This window comes from Culex pipiens, chromosome 3, assembly GCF_016801865.2.
Source record: "Culex pipiens pallens isolate TS chromosome 3, TS_CPP_V2, whole genome shotgun sequence".
Taxonomy (NCBI): Eukaryota; Metazoa; Arthropoda; class Insecta; order Diptera; family Culicidae; genus Culex; species Culex pipiens.
Genome location: NC_068939.1, coordinates 119,915,362 through 119,939,445, shown reverse-complemented (window position 1 = coordinate 119,939,445; position 24,084 = coordinate 119,915,362). Strand labels below are relative to the sequence as shown.

General features: G+C 37.3%; 1 protein-coding gene across 5 annotated transcripts in view; it reads right to left on the bottom strand.

The window, feature by feature from the left end:
• Positions 1-13,329, bottom strand: part of LOC120413922 (calcium uptake protein 2, mitochondrial) — a 127,198-nt gene extending 113,869 nt beyond the window's left edge. For 2 of the 5 annotated variants that reach the window (XM_039574901.2, XM_039574902.2), the window contains exons 1-2: positions 13,192-13,329; positions 4,770-5,049 (exon numbers count right to left, since the gene is read on the bottom strand). In XM_039574901.2, coding sequence (XP_039430835.1) covers positions 4,770-4,979 — 210 coding nt within the window. In that variant the 5' untranslated portion in view covers positions 4,980-5,049; positions 13,192-13,329. The remainder of the gene's footprint in view (positions 1-4,769; positions 5,050-13,191) is intronic. The other 3 variants (XM_039574904.2, XM_039574905.2, XM_039574903.2) reach the window with 3 other exon arrangements.
• Between the last annotated feature and the right edge of the window lie 10,755 nt (positions 13,330-24,084).

Sequence of the window (24,084 nt, the reverse complement as noted above, 5' to 3'; positions counted from 1 at the left end):
TATAATAATAAGTACATTAAATTTCCCATAGAATGACATGCGTCTAGATTTTTGAAACCTAAGTAATTACACAGAAAAAAAAATCATGGCAATATTACATCTGGGAAGGGGTACATCTTTTATGTCAGAAAAAAGGGTTAATTTTTCCTCTGGAAATGTGTAATTTTACCACTTTTCTGGCGTAATGTCACTTTTTCAGTCCAAATTGAGGTAAAATTACATCATAAAACAGGTAATATTCAACCTTCCAAAATTACAGCTTCCAAATTTACATTATTTTTTTCTGTGTAGAAATGGCAATGATTGTAAAACTAATTAAAACTTTTTTTGATGAAAATACATTTTTTTGGAATTTTTAATACTCCATCAAATTTAACACAATAGCCTCTTTGACACCAAGTGTCTATATTTTCACGTTTTCGAGCTATTCACTGAAACACGTGTAGTAAAAATCCAGAAAAATGAAAGGGGCCGTACCACTCCACCGTAACGTGATATCAATAAATGGACCGCGGATTTGTGATCAAGGACCAAAATTACCTCTAAGAGCAATGTTTCATTGAAATCGATAATCGTATCGGGGCAACTGCTCTGTGTTAGTTGGCGGAGAATGACCCATTTTTTGTAATGATTTGAAAATTTCAAAAAAAAATCTTTCAAAACGTTAATGATTAGATCAATATTGAAGGAAAAACAAAAGAAAAAAAGTTGGTTTTCTGAGTGTCAAATATTCAAATGCAATGGTTTGATTTTCAATAAAAAAAAATAATCTGATCAATATTTTTTTGTAATTTAAATTCCTCAAAACCAAAAATTATACCATTTGAAAAGTTAGGTCTGAATATAAAATCTTAAAGTGATTTTATTAGGGACCTACATAGGGAAATGAAATGTTCTGGGAGAAATTTCAAACACCCAAAGTCATTCAAATATAAGGTTGAAAAACTTGTAGTTTTTCTTTGGTGCTGGCACTTTTCTTGTACCGAACAAGCACAAACATAACAAAAACTACCAGATTATTATCAACGACAGTTTTACAATACTTGTGATTGTTATATGTCTCGTTTTTTGCCAAAATTATTTTAAATTGATTCCCACCTTGTTCTTGCATGATCTTGTTGCTCGATTGGAACCCCGATTTGACAGTTCGATTGGAACCCTGAGAGTGACATTTCGCCTCTCCATATAGGCTCTCTAGATTTTATCTGTGAGATCAGAACTTCAGAAAAGAAACACTGTCGGGAAAGAGTCCCTTAGATCAAATATCAGATTTGACGAATTTTGATCTTAATTTGTTTTACGAAACACATCGTAAATACAATGAGATAAAAATGCTAATTCCGTTTGAAATTGTTTTTACTCAATGAAAGCAAACTTCGGGTCGGTAGACACCCTGTATCCCATTCAATTTATCCCAACCCAAGGACAGAAAGCCCCGATGCCACTGCTGTTGGTCGGCAGGGTGTCGATCGGCCAAAAGGGCAGGGCTTGTTTTCGCGCTGATTGCCACCAAGTACAAGGGTACAAGTGCCACCACCTCTGACTGCCACCAGCAAAGTGAGATGTTTGACAGCCTCCTTTTAGTCAGCCACGCCAGCAGCATCCTGAAGAACCAGTCAATCGGGGCCGATGATGATGTTGTCAAGTTTGTAGAGTTCTTGAATGGAACGGATGTCGAAACGAAAGGAAAAGCCTTGTTCGGAATTCTTTCTTTCTGATTTGTTAATTTGTGAAACCGGGTAGCGGTTTGAATGGTGGTTGGGGCGAGAGAATCAGAACAAGAATAAAATTTTAATTTAAAAAATACGGACGCGGCTTTGATGGTGTGTTTTTCATTATACACTCCACAAACAATCTTTGAAACGTTCCGCGTGATTTCAAAATTGATCGTAAAACACAAATCTAATATGTTTCGCCATAAAATGCGCCTTTAAGCGCGACATCATTTGGTCTAATAAACAGCAGGTTTTAAAACTTTGGGATTCCACGAATTTTACTACCAGAAACGGCGATTCCACTCAATTCAAATCGCATCACCAAGTCCTGGAATCTCCCACAAGCATGCAGAATAGCTTAATTTAGTGTAGAAAAGCGACCATCAAATCCGTCTCGCAGTGTGGCCATCCAAAATGTCATCAACCCGACGTTAGAATTTCACAATGACAGGGTGTTGTGACACTTCTTAATGGAATGATGCGAATTTTATTCATGATGAGCAATTTTCGAGGAACAAAATCTCGTAAAACTCAATCAAGAGCAGCTGCAGTTTGCTGTCACTTTGGCTTGCAACAACTGGAACAAAATATTTTATGCATTTTTCGGCATTGGCATTTTGAAATTTAGCGCCGCCCGGTCATAATCGTTTTGTTTGATGGCGAATTTATAGGTGGGAATCGGTCCATTTCGATTAGGAGTGCAGAATGTGGGCTTCCAGACGCGCGTCAAACGGAAATTGATACACAGAATGATGGGATATTGCAATTTGGAAGATTTTGAACTGTTTGGAGATCGTTGAACTCTTTTCATTTGTCTTATATATGACAATGAATGAATTTCATTTTATTTTTCAAAAATCATTGCAACGGTAGGGCTTGTTTTAAGATTAAAATTTTGACATTGACAGGTTGAAGTTTTCTTACAAAATAACAAATACGAGCATGGTAGATAACTTAGTTTAAAAAATTAGTTAAGTATAGTAAGGGACCATCCACAAACCACGTGGACACTTTTTTGGAAATTTCAACCCCCCCCCCCCCCTCCCCCCATCCTTGGACATTTTCCATACAAACAAAATCTTTTTTGTATGGATCGTGGACAATCGCCAGACCCCCCCCCCCCCTCCTAAAGTGTCCACGTGGTTTATGGATGGTCCCTAATGAAAATATTGATAAATATGAATATTTTAACACTCTCAAAGAGTCATGGTTTCCTCACTGAAAATGAATATGGATTACAAAACGGATTTTAATATCGAATTCTTTCATAAACTTGAAAATTACATGCAGCGGCCAAATGTGGAAATAATATACATGCTGCAAAATCTAATTTTCAACAGTCGAAATTCAAACATATTCTTATACATTTTGTGTAAATTTAGAATTATTTTTCTACCTGTCCGCAAGTTAATATCGATTTTGATAAAAGTTTATTAACTAGCTAAACAAAAATTTAATTTTGAATTTTAAAAACATATTAATTTAAATCCTATCAATGTCACTCCGGTGAACGACAATTTGAAATTTCAAAATAAACTTGTTTTTATTAGAAAAAGTTTTAAAAAATTGTTTTCAAATAAGGCCGTAACAAGAATTATTTGAAGTTAATGTTTATAACAAAATACAAGTTGAAACTACAAACCATACCTCCAACAGTTGAATGAACAAAAAAAAAGCACATGCATCCAATTGAAATGCTGTCAACGACAAACTTATAGGAAATTGGACGAGCTTTCCGGTAAAAATATTTACGAGACTGAAAAATTAAGTCTGCTATATATAAATTTTCAAAAACCACCAATCAAACTATTTTTTCAACATTTTTATTTTTAAAACCGCTGTATCTTCACAAGGATTGGACATAGGACAATGGTCAATATGAAGACTTTTATGTAAAATTGTCTGGGAAATCGATTTCCACTATCAGATTTTAAAAAAATGACTTTAAACCACTTTTCAAAAAATCAGTTTTAGTTAATTATTTTGGAATTCTTTTAGGAGAGACATTCCATCCTGCATTTTTCGCGAGTCTTTTTGTAACATTATAGGCTATTTCTTCAACAATTTTGAACAAAGAATCCAATTTCCTACAAGTTTGTCTTTGTCCACTTTTTGATACGATGCAACGGCTTCGAGATACAGTAATTATAAAATTACAAAATACAAAAATATTTAAATAGCTTACGCCCTTCTCAAATGTTATTTTCGAGTACAATTGGCTCCATATACACAAAAATGGCTTATATAGGCTTAGGATAACATGTCTACAAAGTTTCATTGAAATCGGAGAGGGTCGGGTACAAAAGTACCAGAAAAATTCCTGATTTGAGTTGTAATTGCTCCATAAACTACGTTTTGCAACGCTATCACTGCATACCGGCGTCTACAGGTAGTGGGGTCATTCACCTTTACTAACTAGATAACTGCTCTGTTTACATCGTATGACCTTGACATACATCGTACGGGGCGAGCTTTGACAATCATATGGTTTTTAGTACAAGCCAAATGCATTCGTACTAAACGATAGAGCAGCGATTAAATTCCTCAACATGGATCGATATATGAATTTTTGGAGCGACTTTTATCCAAAACGAGACATTTTCGGATAAAATTAGCGTCTCTTTGGCATAAAACACTAATTGCCGAACTTCTAAAAGTATTGTTCTAAAAACGGGCCTAGACGGGCGCTGATTCACACTAATCACTGAATGATGTCATCGATAAAGGGTATGGGAATTTTTCAGTTTTTAGAATGCGAAATGAGTATTTTTATGACTTAAACTATGATCTAGTGCTGAATCGTTACTGTTCATCATTGATACCGATCTAATTGAATGGATCTTGGGCATTTTTGCATTAATTTCCATTTATGGTCACTATCTGAAATGGTTTGTTTACATGTAACAAACATTAAATTTGAAGCAAACTAAACTTAATCAGAGCTCAAATTTACTTGCATCCCATAGCCCTGCTCCCAACCAACCAATTCCCGATAAAGGTCGCCCCAATCCGGCCCCAATTCCGCCGGAAATGTCATCGCCAAATGTCACCTACCTTGCGAAGCTGCAGCGCGTACACCCGCGGCTGATGGCGATGCTTGGCGTACGCCAGGGCCACCACACTGCCCCCAATCAGGCACAGGTACTTGACGGACGGATGCAGGAACCACTTCCGGCTGGAATCGGCACTGAATCCGCGCACTACCGTCCCGAAATTCGGCCCTAATCGCGAGCACCGCACCAATTTATTTGTGTACATCGCCATTTTTGTTGTGGTACTAAAAATCAAGCTGTTGTTTTTGTTGTTGTACAATATTTTGACGTTTCGCTCGGTGCTTGGAGTTGGGAGAGCGAGAGTAGTAAAGAGAAAGAGAATAGTGCAAATCGAGAGAATAAACTGATTGTGGGAGATTGCGCGCGAGAGAGAAGTTATGCCGGTTCAGAGAGAGCACGTGGTGAGAAGTGCTGCCAGCAGAAGCTTACTAGTAGCACGTGCTTGGGTGCGTGGAGGAGTTCTACCGAAAACAACGCATGAAAAATAACTTACCAAGCAATCATTCTAACATCTAGAGTTTTTTTAAAGGTCCTATCAGCTATTGTCTTTCATATCTGGAGTTTTTTTTAAAGGTCCAATAAACCAAATTTTGGCGGTTGGACTCGCAATCCAAAGGTCGTCAGTTCAAACACTGGGGTGGAAGGTTCCTTGGAGTAGAAAGAGGTTTGGGTGCTCTCCCCATTCAAGCCTTCGGACTCCTAGGTTCGAGCAGAAACTTGCAATAGAGACCACAAAAGACCCGGGGGTCGTTAATGTGGATGGTTTGATTTTGATTTTTTGAAGTTTCCAAAATATTTAAAAACAATACATTATTTTAGACCAAAAATCGTTAAGGTGAAGCCGTTGATCAATTTCGAAGAACATTGATCATCACTATAAAATATTCTGTATTAAATTCAATTTAACACCAAATGGAATCAGCATGTGCCGGTTGTTGCCTTCTTGAAACCACTGAAAGAATTGTTTATCTAAATCAATTGTGCTTCAAAAATTGTATAATTTTGTGGAACAGTCATTAACGTCCTAGTTGGCAATCATTGATTAATGACGATTTCTATAACTTAACAAGGAATGGGATAATCGTTACCTAAAGGAATCAGCATGTGTAGGGCACTATTCTAATCGACATGTTGAAGGATTTTTTTCAAAATATTGAAAGCGACGCAAAATTTATATCTTTGTACGAAAAATCATGACAATGATGGAAGTTTTCACAGTTAACTTATTGAAACAGTATTTTCTTACGAGTTCTTGAACATTTAAATTTTTTTTTGATAAAAGGAAAGCTAAAAATTAAATTTATACATTTTTTGAAACCCGTTTTTGAAAATAAGGTTGGAAATTTTATAAAAGCTATAGCCAAAGCACATCTGTCAACATTTTCGAAATAATTTATTAATATTATTTATTTTTGACGAACTTCTCTACTTAATTCAATAAAAACTGACAAAAATTTCACCAGTTCTTGATGAAAATTTTAAATTTTTTGACACAGACGTAATATTCATACTATTTTTTTGTTAGCCATGGTTATTTTCAAAGAAAAACATTACAACCTGGATTCGCCAAGATTCGATTTTTTTAAAGAGTTAATGTCAGTTCACTGAACTAAGAGCATGATAAAATATTGAAAATTAAAGAAAAGCACAAAACAAGAGAAGGAAAACACTTTAATAACTAAACTTCAAGTTCAAACATACCTAATTTCTATCTTTTTGCACTTTATTTTAAATATTTCATGATTAAAATTTTTATAACGTTTCAACTACCAAATAAATTGTTAACATATTTATATAGGATATACGATCAATTTCAAATGCTCATCGGGTGGTCCATTCAACAAACAACTTGTTTATTGAACGGTTTTCAGTTCAAAAGCTTCGAGTACGATAAATAATTTTCTCGACTGAAGAAATGGCTAAAAGCTGCACGCAAATCTAGTTTATACCATCAACATTAACCAATAATACCCGGCTTAGCGAAGAAAGGCCCTAGATTAGCCGCATTCAAATGATGACCGCCTTTATCTAAATCCAATAAATTTATCAAGCTTTTTGCTACACTTTCAACACATTTTCCAGCTCCACCTCGTCCAGTTTGGTTGGCCTGCCTCCGATCTAGCAAATCTTCGATGGAAAGCTTGTTCAGGCTTGTAAACAGATCTTGTTTCGTGTTATGTTTTCTGCTTTGACGGTAGGACCCCGACTGGATCGCGGTGGCATTTCAAGTGGAATGTTACTTCAGGTGAATAGGTCCTGCTGGTATGTAAATTTGTGGTAATTACCATCGCGCACTATCGCATGTCATAATCTACGTTTAAGTAAATACTGCAATTACTTAGCTTATCTTTGTCATGATCATCGTCAATTTCTCATGTGTCCTTGTTGAATCATGTCTTGGTTTTGTTGTTAGCAATCAAAATACCTAGTTCAGATGGCCGAGGTACCTCGATGGAATCGCGAATATCTTCCGTAAATTCCCCTCGCCCAAATATTCCATCAGGGTCCGACATCTGTTGGTTCACTTTGGTGCAATCATTCGTTCAAATGGGTCCTAAAGTTAAGCTTAAATTGCTGATATTATTGTTAAAAACGATAAAGCTTATTTTTCTAAGTACAATGACCCTTTGTACGACCACAACTGCCGTTCTACGCATAATTGTCTCATGTTCAAAAAAATGCAACTGAGAAAAAAGGGATTGAAATTTTTCAAACGATTTCTGTGTTTCTACGCATAATTGTCCCGTGGGTTACAATTCGCCCTATGTGTCCCTAAACGCCCCAGTGAGCAGTTTATCACCCTTATTTGTGATTATCTTGCTATACAACAGGCAAACAAGAAATAATGCTTCATAAAACTAATGATTTCGTGTAAGAAAATGCTTGGTGGGACAATTATGCGTAGAAGTTTAACGATGGGACAAACAGGCTTGGTGTTGTTTATAATGAGTTTCCGAACAAAGTACCAGATTTTATGTGTTTTTCTTAAAAGATTCGTCAAACTAAACTTAAAAATGTCAAAAAGTCAAAATCGTCAAAAAATGACATTAGACAATTATGCGTAGAACGGCAGACAAAGAGTTTAAAATGGAGAAATTCTGTCAGATTTCGGTCATCCGATTTTTTTGTATTTTTTTCTGGCTGAAACTTTTTTGGTGCCTTCGGTATGCCCAAAGAAGCCATTTTGCATCATTCAAAATCAAATCAAATTATTCGCTCTACAGCATTGCCTTGGCGTTCTCGATTGCGAGATTCCTACTCGAAACTACACAGCTAAAAAAGTAGTAATCCAACTACGTGTAAAAGGCCTGGGTGTAAAATAAATATTGCATTATTTTATGCAATTTTATGTGATTTTACACCCTGAAATATGTAGCCCATCAGTATGGGAAACCTACTTGACCGAAATGTCAAGATTATATATGCGTTTATCCTTACAGCTTTACATCGGTCTGATGGCCGAGTGGGCTAAGGCGCCAGTCCTTACTGTTGGTGCTGGGTTTGAATCCCGACGGTTGCAACTTTTTTTTGTGTCTGCAAAAAAATTACATGCAGTGTGTAATATTAAGTGTTTATTTTGACGAAGGTGATGTGCATTAGAGTGTAACAAAAATGACTTTTTGGCGGGCATTCAGGGGTTTGTTCCGGTGGGCATACTGAGCCCAAATCCCAAATATGAGCTCGATTGGACGTAACAGGAGCTGGCGCTCCGCCCTTCAATTTTAAATGGGATTTAACCCGTAAAAAAAGATTTTTCCAAAAATGTCAATTTTTGAGGCATTTTGGCCACTGAAGCGTTTACCAAAAACATCACTGGCGTGTAGGCCAGATCCTTGCACATCTTTTAGTATATATAACATTGAAGTTTGGAGCACCCTGGAGCTCGGTACAGACCATCAAAGTTTGGCATTTTTTCGAAAAATCGGTCCCAGCAAAATCAAATGGCGTCTCGGGCGTCGCGAGACGCGACGCATATCTTTTTTGCCGGGGCCGGTTTTTCGAAAAAATGCCAAACTTTGAAGGTCTGTACCGAGCTCCAGGGTGCTCCAAACTTCAAAGTTATATATACGAAAAGATGTGCAAGGATCTGGCCTACACGCCAGTGATGTTTTTGGTAAACGCTTCAGTGGCCAAAATGCCTCAAAAATTGACATTTTTGGAAAAATCTTTTTTTACGGGTTAAATCCCATTTAAAATTGAAGGGCGGAGCGCCAGCTCCTGTTACGTCCAATCGAGCTCATATTTGGGATTTGGGCTCAGTATGCCCACCGGAACAAACCCCTGAATGCCCGCCAAAAAGTCATTTTTGTTACATCCTAATGTGCATGCTTTTGCGTGCGATTTTACCATCGGATTTTTTGCTGTGTAGGTGTTCGAAGGCTTGATTGTTGAGGCAATTGCAAACCTCTTTTTACACCTTAGCTTCCATCCACCCCGGGATTCGAACTGACGACCTTTGGATTGTTAGTCCAACTGCCTACCAGCGACTCCACCGAGGCAGGACCCAGGGAGACGACTCCTACACCTGGACTGAGCTAACGACCTTACCTTTTTTATTTTAGGTTAGTCCGGGACCAACATTTACTTCCCTTCCGACGGAAGGCGTGATCAGACAAATCTCGTCTCGAAAAATGCCACCGGGACCGTCTGGGATCGAACCCAGGCCGACTGGGTGAGAGGCAATCACGCTTACCCCTACACCACGGTACCGGCATCATTAGTTTGTCCATATAATTAGCCATACAAGTTTGGCAGCTGTCCATACAAAAATGATGTATGAGTGTTCAAAATTCTTCGGCAAAGTTGTGGGTATGGATAAGGATTACACTGAAAAAATATGATACATGGTAAAAAAATTGTGGTTTTTAAGTTAACTTTTTGTCACTAAAACTTGATTTGCAAAAAAACACTATTTTTATTTTTTTTTATTTTTTGATATGTTTTAGAGGACATAAAATGCCAACTATTCAGAAATTTCCAGGTTGTGCAAAAAATCTTTGACTAAGTTATAAATTTTTGAATCAATACAGATTTTTTTTAATCGAAATATTGGTCAAAAAAAAAATCAACTTAATTTTTCGATTCAAAATCAAATTTGGAATCAAAAAGTACTCTAGTGAAATTTTGTTAATGTGCACCGTTTTAAAAGTTAAATCCATTTTAGGTGACTTTTTGAAAATAGTCGCAGTTTTTCATTTTTTTTAAATTAGTGCACATGTTTGCCGACATTTGAAAATTTTTTTTTTGAAAATCTGAGAAAATTCTCTTTATTTTACTTTTTTGAACTTTGTCGGTACGACCCTTAGTTGCTGAGATATTGCCATGCAAAAGTTTAAAAACAGGAAAATTGATGTTTTCTAAGTCTCACCCAAACAATCCGTCATTTTCTAACGTCGATATCTTAGCAACTAATGGTCCGATTTACAATGTTAAAATATGCATATTCGTAAAATTCACCGATCTTTTCGAAAATATTGCTTTCATTTTTTTTTAAATCAAGACTAACTTTTCAATAGGGCCAAACATTCAATATTATTCCCTTTTGAAATGTTAGTCTTGGTTTTAAATTTTTGATAATATTGTTTTCGGCAAGATCGCAAAATTTCACTTTTTTTTATCTTATTTTAACATTTATTTTAACATAGTTGCTGAGATATCGACGTAAGAAAATGTTGGTTGTTTGGGTGAGACTTAGAAAACATCCATTTTCATGTTTTTAAACCTTTGCATGGCAATATCTCAGCAACTAAGGGTCGTATCAACAAAGTTCAAAAATGCAAAATATAGAGAATTTTCTCAGCTTTTCAAAAATATTTTTTTCAAAGGTCGGCAAACATGTGCATTAATTTAAAAAAAATTAAAAACTGCGACTATTTTCAAAAAAGTTACCTAAAAATGGTTTTAACTTGAAAACGGTGCACTTTATCAAAATTTCACTAGAGTACTTTTTGATTACAAATTTGATTTTACATCAAAAAATGAAGTCGCAAAATTTATGCGACCAATATTTCGATTTATTTTTAAATCTGTATTGATTCAAAAATTCATAACTCGGTCAAAGATTTTTTGCACAACCTGGAAATTTCTGAAAAGTTGGCATTTTATGTCCCCTAACACATATCAAAAAATAAAAAAAATCTTTTTTTGCAAAAAAATAAAAAAATTCTTTTTTAGTGACAAAAAGTTAGTTTAAAAATCACCACATTTTTTTTACCATGTATCATATTTTTTCAGTGTAGTCCTTATCCATACCTACAACACTGCCCAAGACACCAAATCGATCAAAAAATTTCTTCAAAAGATATAGATTTGTGAACTTTCATATATCATTTTTGTTTGGACAGCTGCCAAATTTGTTGGAAAATTATATGGACAAACTAATGATGCAAAATGGCTTCTTTGGGCATACCAAAGGCACCAAAAAAGTTTCAGCCGGATCAAAAAATACCAAAATTAAAATTCAAAAATAAAAAAACCGATTTCGTAGAAAGTTGCTCAATGGATTTTTATATCATTTTTGAAAAATTAACCTCACGGTCCTTCTTGACAGGGAAGGTAATGCTTGACGGTTCTTTCCAAGGGGACCATAGTTGTTCCATCGAAAATAGTTCGTCTTGACAACTTTTTTTGCATAGAACTAACAAAGAGTGTTTTTTTACCGTTGTACATAAAAATTTACAAAAGGCTTTAGGGCCCTATTGATTTTAATTTCGAAAATAGATGACACGATTAAATACCATCTCTGATCACTTTATTTTTCATTAAAATGCAAAAAAAAAAATTATTGACATGACAACATTTTTTCGCTGGACCAACTATGGTTCTCTTGGAACAAGCTGTCAAGTGGTACCTTTTCTGTCAAGAAGGGCCGCTAAGGAGCAATTCCAGCTCAAATCTGGAAGTTTTCTGGTACTTTTGTACCTGACTCTCTCCGATTTCAATGAAACTTTGTAGACATGTTATCCTAGGCTTATATAAACCATTTTTGTGTTTGGATCCAGTTGCACTCGAGAATGACACTTGAGCAGGGCGTAAGTTATTCAAATATTTTTGTATTTCATAATTCAAAAATTACTGTATCTCAAAGCCGTGCATCGTATCAAAAAGTGACCAAAGTCAAACTTGTAGGAAATTGGATGGGCTTTCTGAAAGAACTGAAAAAATACACGCCAATTCTTTGAGATTTTTTAATTTTTAAGTTTAACAAAGTAATTTCAGGGTGATGTCAAGATTTTTCTCTTTCAACATTTTTGAGGCTATAAGCTATATCGTTGTGAACAATATAATCACAAATTTAAGCTTAATTTTGGGACCCAATTGAAGGATATTGATAATTTTCATAAAAAAACTGTGGACCATATTGAAAAGAAAAACCTCTACATTTTTAGATTTTTTTTTTAAAGTTCCTATAAGCTATTGTGTTCCTTATGTTTATAGGACATTTACAAAAAAAAAATCTTGATTTAATTTTAGAAGCTATTAAGAAGCTAAAAATATACTATTCGTAAGAGCAATCAGAGCTAGCAAAAACAAAAACACCTCCACTGGAAACCCATAAAAACACGTTAACATTGCTAAGCGGATTATCAGCGTGAGAAATATACTCAAATGAGTTAGTACGGCTCACTAACTAATGTGGCTGTAGGTTTGTGTGTTTCCTGTAGTAACCAGTTTAGCCAAACAACCAACACTGCTGCAAGTGCTGAAATGCTACTCTTTTCGAGTGTGTCAATTTGCGCTCTCCTAACTCAATGAACGCGCGTGCTTAGTTCATCACACGATAACGTGAAAAATCGTTTCGATGTGTGTTTGAATGTTGGAGGTAAGTATGTCGTTTGAGAGTGTGCAATGAAAAGTTTGAAAATACACACACATGACGAATGACGTTGACGGAGACAGCTGACGGACCGTTGGCACGCATTACGATTCAATTATTTTTTTAAAAGAAACAAAAATCTAACGAAAAGTTTCACTCTCATGTGGTCATTAGAAGCTAAATGAGCAACATTTTCTTAATGAACTTGTAAATTTGAACGATAGAGCACATGGCTACGGGGAACAGACGTCTATCGACGTCATCGTCAGTCTCGGAGAAGCTGCAATACAGATGGGAATAGAATGAGTCGTGTGGGAGCGATTACGGACGCAAATGTTGTCACTGCAAAATATGAGCTTTGTAGCCCGACCGGCAAGTTGTATCAACATTTAAAAAATATCGAATAGAATTATTACTTTACAGACTAACGTAAAGAATTATTTATTTTAAGGTTTTACGAAACAAACAAAAACATGACATAACATAACATAATTTATAAAACAATAGAAAATATGCAGCTAATGATGCTATAGACATGACCAGTTTGACAAAGAACATTGTAAAATAGTAATGAAACAAAAAAGTCTAATAGTATCTCTTAATTCACCTTAGTTAAATCGGGTTACTTATCACGCGTCTAGTTCGCGGCCGCAGCTTTTCTTGCGCATTTCTAGTATTTCAATAGACTCTCTCTTTCTCTCTGTACACTTTGTATAAACTGCCGTCACTGGCTGGTTGGCTACTGCTACTGACATTGCTCGGCGGCGGCCTACGTGCAAATTCGCAGCTAGGCAATGGCTCGCTCACTCTCGCTGACTTTGGACTAAGCAGAAGCAAAAAAAAACTGAAGCAAATTCGCAAAAACAGACGTCGTCAGTACGAGGCTACACTACTGGACGGACTCGCCATCGTAAACTGTTCTACGCTACAACGCTACTAAGTTAGTAGCAGTTAATGGCTAAGCTTGTCCCAAACCCAAAGATTAACGACGGACACTGCTCTTAATTGAGACGATTGATTTGCAGAGCTGGCCAGACTCGCTGTCTCCAACTGTACGCACAATTCGCACAGTTATGTCAATGGTCTGTTGCCGTCAAAATCAGTTGGCTTGATCGGTGGAACTGGCTCAACTCTGTACTGACAGCTTGACCAGCCCTAAAGTTTATCTATCGACAGGATTAGAATGACCCCTCGTTGGGTAGTAATTAAACTTGTTATGAAAAAATTCTTTAGGAACCGTGCCTGTGAGACAATTTTTTTTATAATTTCGTCCAACACACGTTCTTATAATACCGTCATCAGGGATGACATTGGGTCTGAGGGGGAGATTGGGTCATACAAAAATGCTAAAATTTGTATGACCCAATTTCACCCCCAGACCCAATGTCCCCTCTGACGACGGTATACTATCCATTAGTGGACCATTTCCTATAGTGGACCCTCTGAAGGTGTTTTGATGAAAAAATCAATAAAATCACAATTTCAAGCGAGTATTTGTCAACAAATATTGTTGTTCAAACAAACAATGCTGATTTGAGTTTGAAATCTGAAATCAGCCATGGCCACTGGCACTTGCACAACAAAACAGCATTTCTCTTTTATGATTGAATTAACAATCCGAACAAAGCGTCAAAATAACGTAAATTTGAGGAACTTTACTAAAATAAAATCAGCAACTGTTCAATTTCGACCAAAATTAAGAGTAAAAAAAAATGACCCGCTGCTCCACAAGCAAAAAACGGTTTTTGGGTTATTTTCCGCATCTGTGCAAATTTTGAGCGAAATTTTTTGATGAAAAAAATGTTTTTCATGCAAAAATGACTTTTTGAAATCGTTAATAACTTTAAAGTATCAAGTTATACAGCTTTGGTATGTTGTAGAGCATTAAATTTCCAATGAGAATCTCACTATTAGGATTATTTTGATGGAAGAAGCATACCGTGCAGGCCAAACAGTAAGAAAATTGAGTTTTCCATACATTTTGTCGACTTTTTCCATACAATCTTTACCTCCGAGTATCAATGGGTAAATGTTGACCGATTTTGCTCATATTTGGTCCAGAGTCCTAAAATAGCTCAAGGAACAATATTCTGCTTGTGGAGCGAGGTTTTGAGAAAAGTCCCATATTCCGGGCACCCTAGTGTCCATATCCAGACTTTTTTTTGAAAAGGACCTATAAGCTATTGTCTTTCATATGTTTATAGGACCTAATCAAATAAAACTCTAGATATCATTTTCTCTGCCTTTTTAGCCACGTATGGTTGTTAAATTGATGATACAAAGCAATTAGTTCTTAACAAGCTAAAATCCGTTGTGTAAGATTGGACTTATACTCAGGGTTGCTTGGTTGCCAGATAAATCTGGGAATGCCAGATTTTTCAAGTGTCAGCAAGAATAAAGACTCATAATTCTCAGTGCCACATATTGACAGAATTTGTCTGATTTTTCACTTTATGCCCATTTTGAACAACTTTTTGATTAGAATGAACAAAATTAACCCTCTACAACCCTAACAATTTTTGTTCTTTATAAAGCATTGGAAAGAACAACTCTTAAAATTTTAGAAAGCTTTAGGGTTGGAAGTTTCACTTGTTTTATGTAACTTTGCCAATGTTTTTAAAAAAGGAAATTTTTGGAGTCAACTTTGGGAGTTTATTTTTATTAACATTTCCTCTATATAATGAGAAATTAAGTTTAAAGTGATTTATGTAGTGTCCCAGACTATGCCTCTACGCACTTTTTACAATTTGAATGATAATAGTGCCATTCTATAGCAAAAAAAAAGTGAAAAACAATAAAAAAAATTTAAAAAGTGACTGTACAAACATGAAAAAAATATATAGGCAAAATGTAATGATAGAAGGTGGTAGAATATGCCAAAGACTACCAAAAACAAACATTAACTTAACAAGATAATGCAAATTAAAATACTAAAAATTAAACAAGAAAAACATAAAACAAGAGAAGTTAAGTTTTTCGTAGAATCAAAGTTGCTCAAAATAACCTCCGAACACGGGAAAAAAAATTCGAAAAATATTTGGGCAGTAGAAGGTAAGGCCGTTGCAAATATTTTCAAAGTTTATATATAAATTTAATTAGTTTTTTCACCTTTTGTGCACCTCAAAAATGTCTGAAACATGCTCAAATGTCTGAGAAACACAGATAAATCTGTGTATCTGGCATCCTTGGTCAGAGCCGAGGGACATAAACTTCAAAAAATATTTGCTACGGCCTTATTTGAAAATAAAATAAAAATAGAATGTGTTTTTCTAAAAGGAAATTCAAATTCAATATTTTTGAGGCCATAAAATCAGTTAAACCAATTCAACAAACTTTTGAATTAAATCATACCCTTCCTCCGCTTGACCATTGAGAATTGTTAGATTTTCGTCTGCCAGATTATTCCAGATTTTTGATCGATACTTTGTCAGATTTTTGAAATTTTGACCTGGTATCTCTGCTTATTCTATGCATTCTTATCCCAAAAATATATTCAACATATTAGCATTTTGGACTATTTTGCATTTAAAAGTTATTTAAATTCAAAATCAAAACATAAATTAACACTGTTGACAGGTCAAAATGCGTATTTCATTATACAATTTATTATATTTTTGAGACTATTAGATTTTTAACCTTCGGGAAGTCGCGCTAGTGTACTTTGTGCACCAGATTTGGGAAACTTCGAAAAACAATGGTTTTTCATGAAACAATCAAGCCGTAGCCTTGATATATGCTCAAGATAAACCTTTTTACTTAGGGAAACAAGTTGACCTAAGACATTGTATAGTTAAAACTATTTTTAATATATTTTTTAAAATAGTGTTTTTGGGTTGGAGCACAAAGTACACCAGCGCGCCTGCTCGTGTAAGTATTTTTTTTTGGTGGAATGAATACCGGAAGGTACACATTGTTTTTATGAGTCTCAATCTGGATCAATTGACCCCAAAACTGTTGCATTGTTTTCAGGGGGGCCTCTAATAACGACTCAATGCATATATGGGATCTGAGCGCGGTCCGGTGGCCCTTGGGGATGTTCCGAAGAGGGGACATAACCGAAATTCCGGTCCACTAGGCATGATGGGTGTCAAACTTCATAGTTTTCAATGGCAAACCTCAATATGAACATTTCAAGTGTCAGAGATGATCTTGCCACCATCCGGATTAACCCGGTGGCCCTGGGGATGTTCCGAAGAGGGGACATTTCCGGAAATCCGGTCCACAAGCCATGATGGGTTTCAAACTTCATACCCATTATAGCTTGTGGACCGGATTTCCGGAAATGTCCCCTCTTAGGAACATCCCCGGGGCCACCGGGTTAATCCGGATGGTGGCAAGATCATCTCTGACACTTGAAATGTTCATACAGCAATTCCCCACGAAAACAGCATGGAAAAAAACAAAAGTGCTCGGATCGGGCTCGAAAATTTTCTGGGGGTTCTCTGGCCAAAATAATTAGACCCGTATTTTTTTGTTTGGCCATTTGGGTGACCTACGCCGTGTTAGGGTGGTCTGAAAAATGGCCATTTTCGTCGATTTTCGCAAAAACCACTTTTTTCAAAAAATCATAACTCCGCGTCATTTCATCCGATTTTAGCTGTCTTAGACGCAAAAGAAAGGTGATAAGTTGGTCTTTCAAATAAAAATAATAAGAAGTTTCAAAATTTAGCCTAACATATGAAAAGGGCGTGTGAAACATTAAAATGCCGTTTTGACGGTGTCTGGACCAAAGAGCTTATGTCTGGAAATATTTTTATCGGATTCCTCGGACATTTTTACATAACATACTTAAAAATGGGAGGAGTTCATTAACAGGATTCCGAAATATGATTTTATGAAAATAAAATCCGTGTTTTTCGACGCGCCGCGCGCAAAAACAGGAAAATGACGAAATCGGCAAAAAATCAACTTTTTTCACTAAAACTTCGATAACTTTAAAATTTCAACGATGACCTATAGATGTTTGGGTACCAAAATTTTCGTAATTAAAAGACGCAACGGATTTCCGGAAATGTCCCCTCTTCGGAACATCTCCGGGGCCACCGGGTTAATCCGGATGGTGGTAAGATCATCTCTGACACTTGAAATGTTCACATTGAGATTTGCCGTTGAAAATTATGAAGTTTGACACCCATCATGCCTTGCGTGTAGACGTTGGGCCCAGAGGAAGACGCGGATTATTAATAAAACACATCACTGGCGGCTAATAACATTTATTGCCGCCACCACTCGCGTGTCCGACCGCGGTACACTCTGATTGTCACTCCCTAACTCTTCTCATCTCTAGACGTCAACCATAGTTGATCTGTCAGCCAGTGTTGACCAGGGTTAGATTCCTACATCCCTCTCTTCCTTGAAAATGATAGATACTTCACAATTGATAATTTAACAGTTTAGCAAACTAGATTGTCCTCATAATTGCCCTGATCTGAACACACGAGTGGATTTATTTTTAATCTAGTATTTGTTGATAACAATAGTATTAAAATCTTATATCTTTTGCTGAGTCAAACGAGCATTTATGTTTACAGTATAATCTCTTGTCACGTCCTTTGAACTTTGAACTAAGCCATTACACTCAATGAAGTTTTGTCCTTTCACTCTCCTTTCTTAGCTGTTCAATTTAATTGTTGCTCCGTCACATTTATTAATCTTGTAATTGTAAATCCATAATTCACTACAGTTAACCGCTATCCAATCGATCCAGTACTACCTCCTCCTTCACTTAAAACAATTTAATTTAAAGTTAATAGAATGCTAAGCGTTTCCCTATTTGCCTATAATTTGAGCAAATTTAGTCAATAAATTAATGAGTCTAAAATCTTGTACGCAGCATTTTTCAGATAGTATTTTTTTAAAGATTCCAATGCAAATAATATTAGATTTTATAAGACACTTGTTTCAGCCTCTTTCTACAAAATGACTTGTTTTTTTTTGTTCCCTTTGTTTTGAGTCCGGTAGATTTGAATGAATAAAGATAATCCTCAACTATCGTTTCACAATTCTATATCTTAAAACAATAACAGTCGCTCAAATAAGTTGTTTGCGGAAACAAACTGGAGCAGTTCTTTGCGCTGCAAGAGCTGATGGGAAAGTACCTATGCCCTGCAGTTAAAGTCTTAGCCTTAATTAACTAACTGACAAATTTTCCGTGATATAAACTTAAGCTTTCCTATCCTTTTTCTTCTCCCCTAGCAAAAGTAGCAGTTGTTTTAAACAGTTTTATCTGCTCTCGCTTAATTTATCGAAATTACTGAACTTATTTCGTCCAATGATTGTATCTGAATTATTTTGTAGCTGTAAGTATCTCCAAAATTACTTACCACAACACCTAACTATTTGTACAATCAAATTATAACGGAATTGGGTCCGTCAACCTGACAATTCTGGAATACGAAGACAACTTCGCACCCCCAAACAGAACCCTATCTTGCAACCATCCTCCTTCAAATCTTAAGGACATCCCTTAGTTCATCAGCAGTCTCCAGGTGAGCCGCCAGCCAACTCGGCTCCGGGCCGCACACACTCCGTCCAGGTCGGCACCCCGCCCGCCTGGCTCTCTTGCCATGCGCACGACCCAAAGGATCCGGTAAACCCAGGTGACTCTCTGAAAACCCGGTTTGCCGTTGAGCTGCACTAGCTCGTGGTTCATCCTTCTCCTCTGTGTGTTGTTCACGCGGAATTCGGCCTAACGAAGTAAGACCTCTCCGAACGAACTACGTGTGCTGGCAAAACCTCCTCCTCCTGTGACCTGTTGCTAATGAAACTCAGTAATAAAAAAAAGTATTTTGTAGGTTTAATCACTGATTATGTTATAGTATTTAAGAGCAGGTTAAAGTTTGGCTTTACAACTTCTTCACTATTAGAACACAATATCTTGCCTCTTGTATACGTTTGATGAGTACATAACCTTAACGAATTAAAACAACCAACAAAACAAACCTTCCACTTTAACGTTCCCAGATCTTTTATGGCCCCTATTGTAAGATTCTGCTCGCACCTAGGAGTCTGAAGGCTTGAATGGGAAGAGCACCCAAACCTCTTTTTACTCCTTCCATCCACGGATTCGATCTGACGATCTTTGGATTGCAAGTCCAGCCGCCGACCAGCGACTCTACCGGAGCAGGTTTGGTTTGGTGTGTTGTTTGTTCGTATATCAGGGAGACGACTTCTACGCCTGGAATTACTCTACGGCCTAACAACAACTAAGGGCGAAGACCAGCGTTTTACTCCCCATCCGAATGGAAGTCAATAGAAGATGGGAAACGAACCCCTGATCATCCGCTTACAACGCGAACAGCGTAACCATTCGACCACGCCTGCACCCAAACGAATTACCAAATACCCTAAACTTTCCTGTCACTTTTCAATCATTTCAAATGTTAACTTGTGCAAAAATGATCCCTAATGGCACTACTGAACTTCCTTAAAAATATCCTTGTAGTTTGTACCTTGAATTCCTAACTTTAACAGTAACTGTTACTTACGCAATGTTACAATGTTGAAGAATACAAATCTTTCTAACTTCACCTTTCGATGATCATACACAAGCCTGCAGCCCCTACCCCAGGTCTTACAGCAGATATTCACGAGTCATCTCTCCGCCAGGCATGAGTGAACATCTACCAGCCTCCTCTTCACCAGGCTTCCATGTAATCATCCACAAGCCATCTCTCCACCAGGCATGAGTGGACAATCACAAGCCTCTTCTTCCCCAGGCCTTACAGCAGATATTCACGAGCCATCTCTCCACCAGGCATGAGTGAACATCCACCAGCCTCCTCTTCACCAGGCTTCCATGTAATCATCCACAAGCCATCTCTCCACCAGGCATGAGTGGACAATCACAAGCCTCTTCTCCCCCAGGCCTTACAGCAGATATTCACGAGCCATCTCTCCACCAGGCATGAGTGAACATCCACCAGCCTCTCAACGGCACTAAGCCATCCCCCGGCACTAAGCCAACCCCCGGCACTAAGCCCATCTTCGGCACTAAGCCAACCTCCGGCACTAAGCCATCCCCCGGCACTAAGCCAACCCCCGGCACTAAGCCAACCTCCGGCACTAAGCCAACCCTCGGCACTAAGCCAACCTCCGGCACTAAGCCATCCCCCGGCACTAAGCCAACCTTCGGCACTAAGCCATCCCCCGGCACTAAGCCAAACCTCGGCACTAAGCCAACCTTCGGCACTAAGCCAACCTCCGGCACTAAGCCATCCCCCGGCACTAAGCCATCCCCCGGCACTAAGCCAACCTCCGGCACTAAGCCATCCTCCGGCACTAAGCCAACCTTCGGCACTAAGCCATCCTAATCCTAATCCTAATCCATCCACCTTCGACACTAAGCCATCCATAACTTTTTAGAACAAGATCACCAGATATCAGCTGCACTGAAGGATCAACTGTATCGTTGCTTCAAATCAGCCGTACGATTTGTACACAACCTTCGCCGACGTGATACCACAGCAGCTGTCCGCAACTCTATCCTTGGAATTGACTTGCCATCGAAATACCGCCTAAGGATCTGCAGTTTCATTAGACAAGCCGACTACGACAACCTACCAGACTACATCCATCAACACCTGCAACGCAGTCAGCAGCAGCGAACCCGCTGCTTCATCATCCCTAGACACACCACTTCAAGCGGAAAAAGTGTCCTGCTTCACGGAGCTACCTGCTGGAACGGTTTACCAATCGATTCTACTTAATTTTAGTTTAACGAATAGTTACAGTACTCAGTTTGTATGGATTATTTCTATCAATTATATTGTTCCTACAGTTACTTCCTTGACCTGATAAAAAAGTTGTAAACTAACAGGTTATCGTTATAAATAAACGCACAAATTACAATTACCTAAGTACACGCGTGCAAAAAACAGTTCACAAGGGCTGTCAAATTTCTAACCTTAGAACCGAGTCAGTTTCAGATTGAACTGAATTAAGCGCTGAACTGAAATGCGGCAACCATGCCTAACCAGCTTCCAAACGAATGCACCAATAGAAACGCTCTTTGAATTATGCCCACAAGATTCCAATCACTTCAACCGACTACCAACTGTTTTCCATTTTGCGAGTGAAGAAATGAATCAAAATACCAGATTAACCTGTCGTCTTGTCTCTAGTGACCCTATTTGAATGAAATAAGATCAAGACAACTTTCCTCTGACCGACTGGCATTCTCGATTGCGAGATTCCTACTCGAAACTAGGTTACCGAAAGCTTGATCGTTGAGGCATTTGCAAACCCTATTTTTACACCTTAGCTTCCATTCCATTCGAACTGATGACCTTTGGAGTCCAACTGCCTACTTGCGACTCCACCAAAACAGGGCCCAGGGAAACGACTCCTACCCCTGGACTGATCAGACAAATCACGTCTCGAAAAATGCCACCGGGACCTTCTGGGATCGAACTCAAGCCAACTGAGTGAGAGGAAACTACGCTTACTCCACACCACGTGTCCCGGCTCCTCTGACCTTTATAACACAAAAAAAGATGCTATTTAAAACTTAAATTACGGCCGTTTGTTATCCAAAACGACGACTTTTAAGAGGACCCAAAACTGAGTACAAAACTGAAAATCAAGTCAAACCTAACTGACCCTCATTAGCCGTGTAACTATGTAAACAAATGCACAATGTGTATATTTTTCATTCAACTGCCACCGCTTACGTGTACACGCATACACTCTTACTGCTTTCACAATCTCACGCACCCGCTTACATACTTACAAATTGTTGTTCTTATAATTCCTCCTCCACCTCTTCACAAAAATTACCGTACACTACCTTAGATTTCCTGAGACACTTCCACTTTCACTGGATATTTTCTCCTCGTCGCCAATGTAGACGTTGGGCCCAGAGGAAGACGCGGATTATTAATAAAACACATCACTGGCGGCTAATAACATTTATTGCCGCCACCACTCGCGTGTCCGACCGCGGTACACTCTGATTGTCACTCCCTAACTCTTCTCATCTCTAGACGTCAACCATAGTTGATCTGTCAGCCAGTGTTGACCAGGGTTAGATTCCTACATTGCGGACCGGAATTTCGGAAATGTACTCTCTTCGGAACATCCTTGGGGCCACCGGATTAATCCGGATGGTGGCAAGATCATCTGTGACACTTGAAATGTTGATATTGAGATTTGCCGTTGAAAATTATGAAGTTTGACACCCATCATGCCTTGCGGACCGGAATTTCGGAAATGTCTTCTCTTCGGAACATCCCCGAGGCCCTCCGGTTTATTCTGGATGGTGGTTGGGTATCTGATGACATTCTTGTTGGTGAAATTAACAACTTTGTAGAACATTGTTACTTCCTATTTGGAATTATATTCGATTTATTTTAAAATTTCTGATAGGTGCACAAAGTACACCACGCGACTGCTCTTGTAGTTTTTTTTTTGCGCGACTTCTCGAAGGTTAAATAAGTTTGAATCTCACTGCAAACATTTGGTTTAAATAGGATCAAAACTTAAAACCAACTATTATTAAAATTCAAAATTTCTTTTTCATTAAACAAACTCACATAGATTAAACGTGTATTGCAATGTTTACTCTCTTTTTCTTTTCGGCATTTTTAATCAAATAAAGGCAATTTAATCTCTTTGAAAAATAATAATTGAGCAATTCTCTACCAAAACCGGAAATGGATTTTATTTTTATTTTTTGATTTGGCTCAAACTTTGTGGGGGCCTTCCCTATGACCAAGTAAGCTATTTTGTGTCATTGGTTCACCCATACAAGTCTCCATACAATTTTGGCAGCTGTCCATACAAAAATGGTACGTAAATATTCGAATATCTGTAACTTTTGAATGAATCTTCTGATCAATTTGGTGTCTTCGGCAAAGTTGTAGGTATTGTTGAGGACTATTGAGAAAAAATAGGTACACGAAAAAAAATTTCCGATTTTTTAATTAACATTTTTTTCACAAAAACTCAATTTCCCAAAATACGTATTTTTTGATTTTCTAGATTTTTTGATATGTTTTAGGGGACAAAAACCCGCAACTTTTGAGCCATAGAGAAACATGGTCAAAAAATCTACCGCCGAGTTATGATTTTTTGAAAAAATTGTGATTTTTGGAAAAAATCAAAATTTCATGCAAAAACAAATCTGACGTAATTTTTTAATGTAAAATTGAATTTCCAATCGAAAAGTACTTTTCAGATTTTTTGATAAAAGGCTCTGTTTTCAAAATATAGGATCGGAAAATTTCACGAATGTTTCATGTATTAACATTGAAAATCGGACCATTAGTTGCTGAGATATCGACATTAGAAAATGGTGGGCTGTTTGGGTGAGACTTAGAAAACTTCAATTTTCGTGTTTCTTTTTGTTTAAGCCGCTGTATCTCAGCAACCAGAGGTCCAATCTTCAATGTCTCTTAGACAATTTTATAGCAAATTTTCTGAACTTTTCAAAAAAAATATTTTTAGAAATGGTCACTCATGGTCACTATTTTTAAAAATCGAAAAACTGCAAATATTTCGC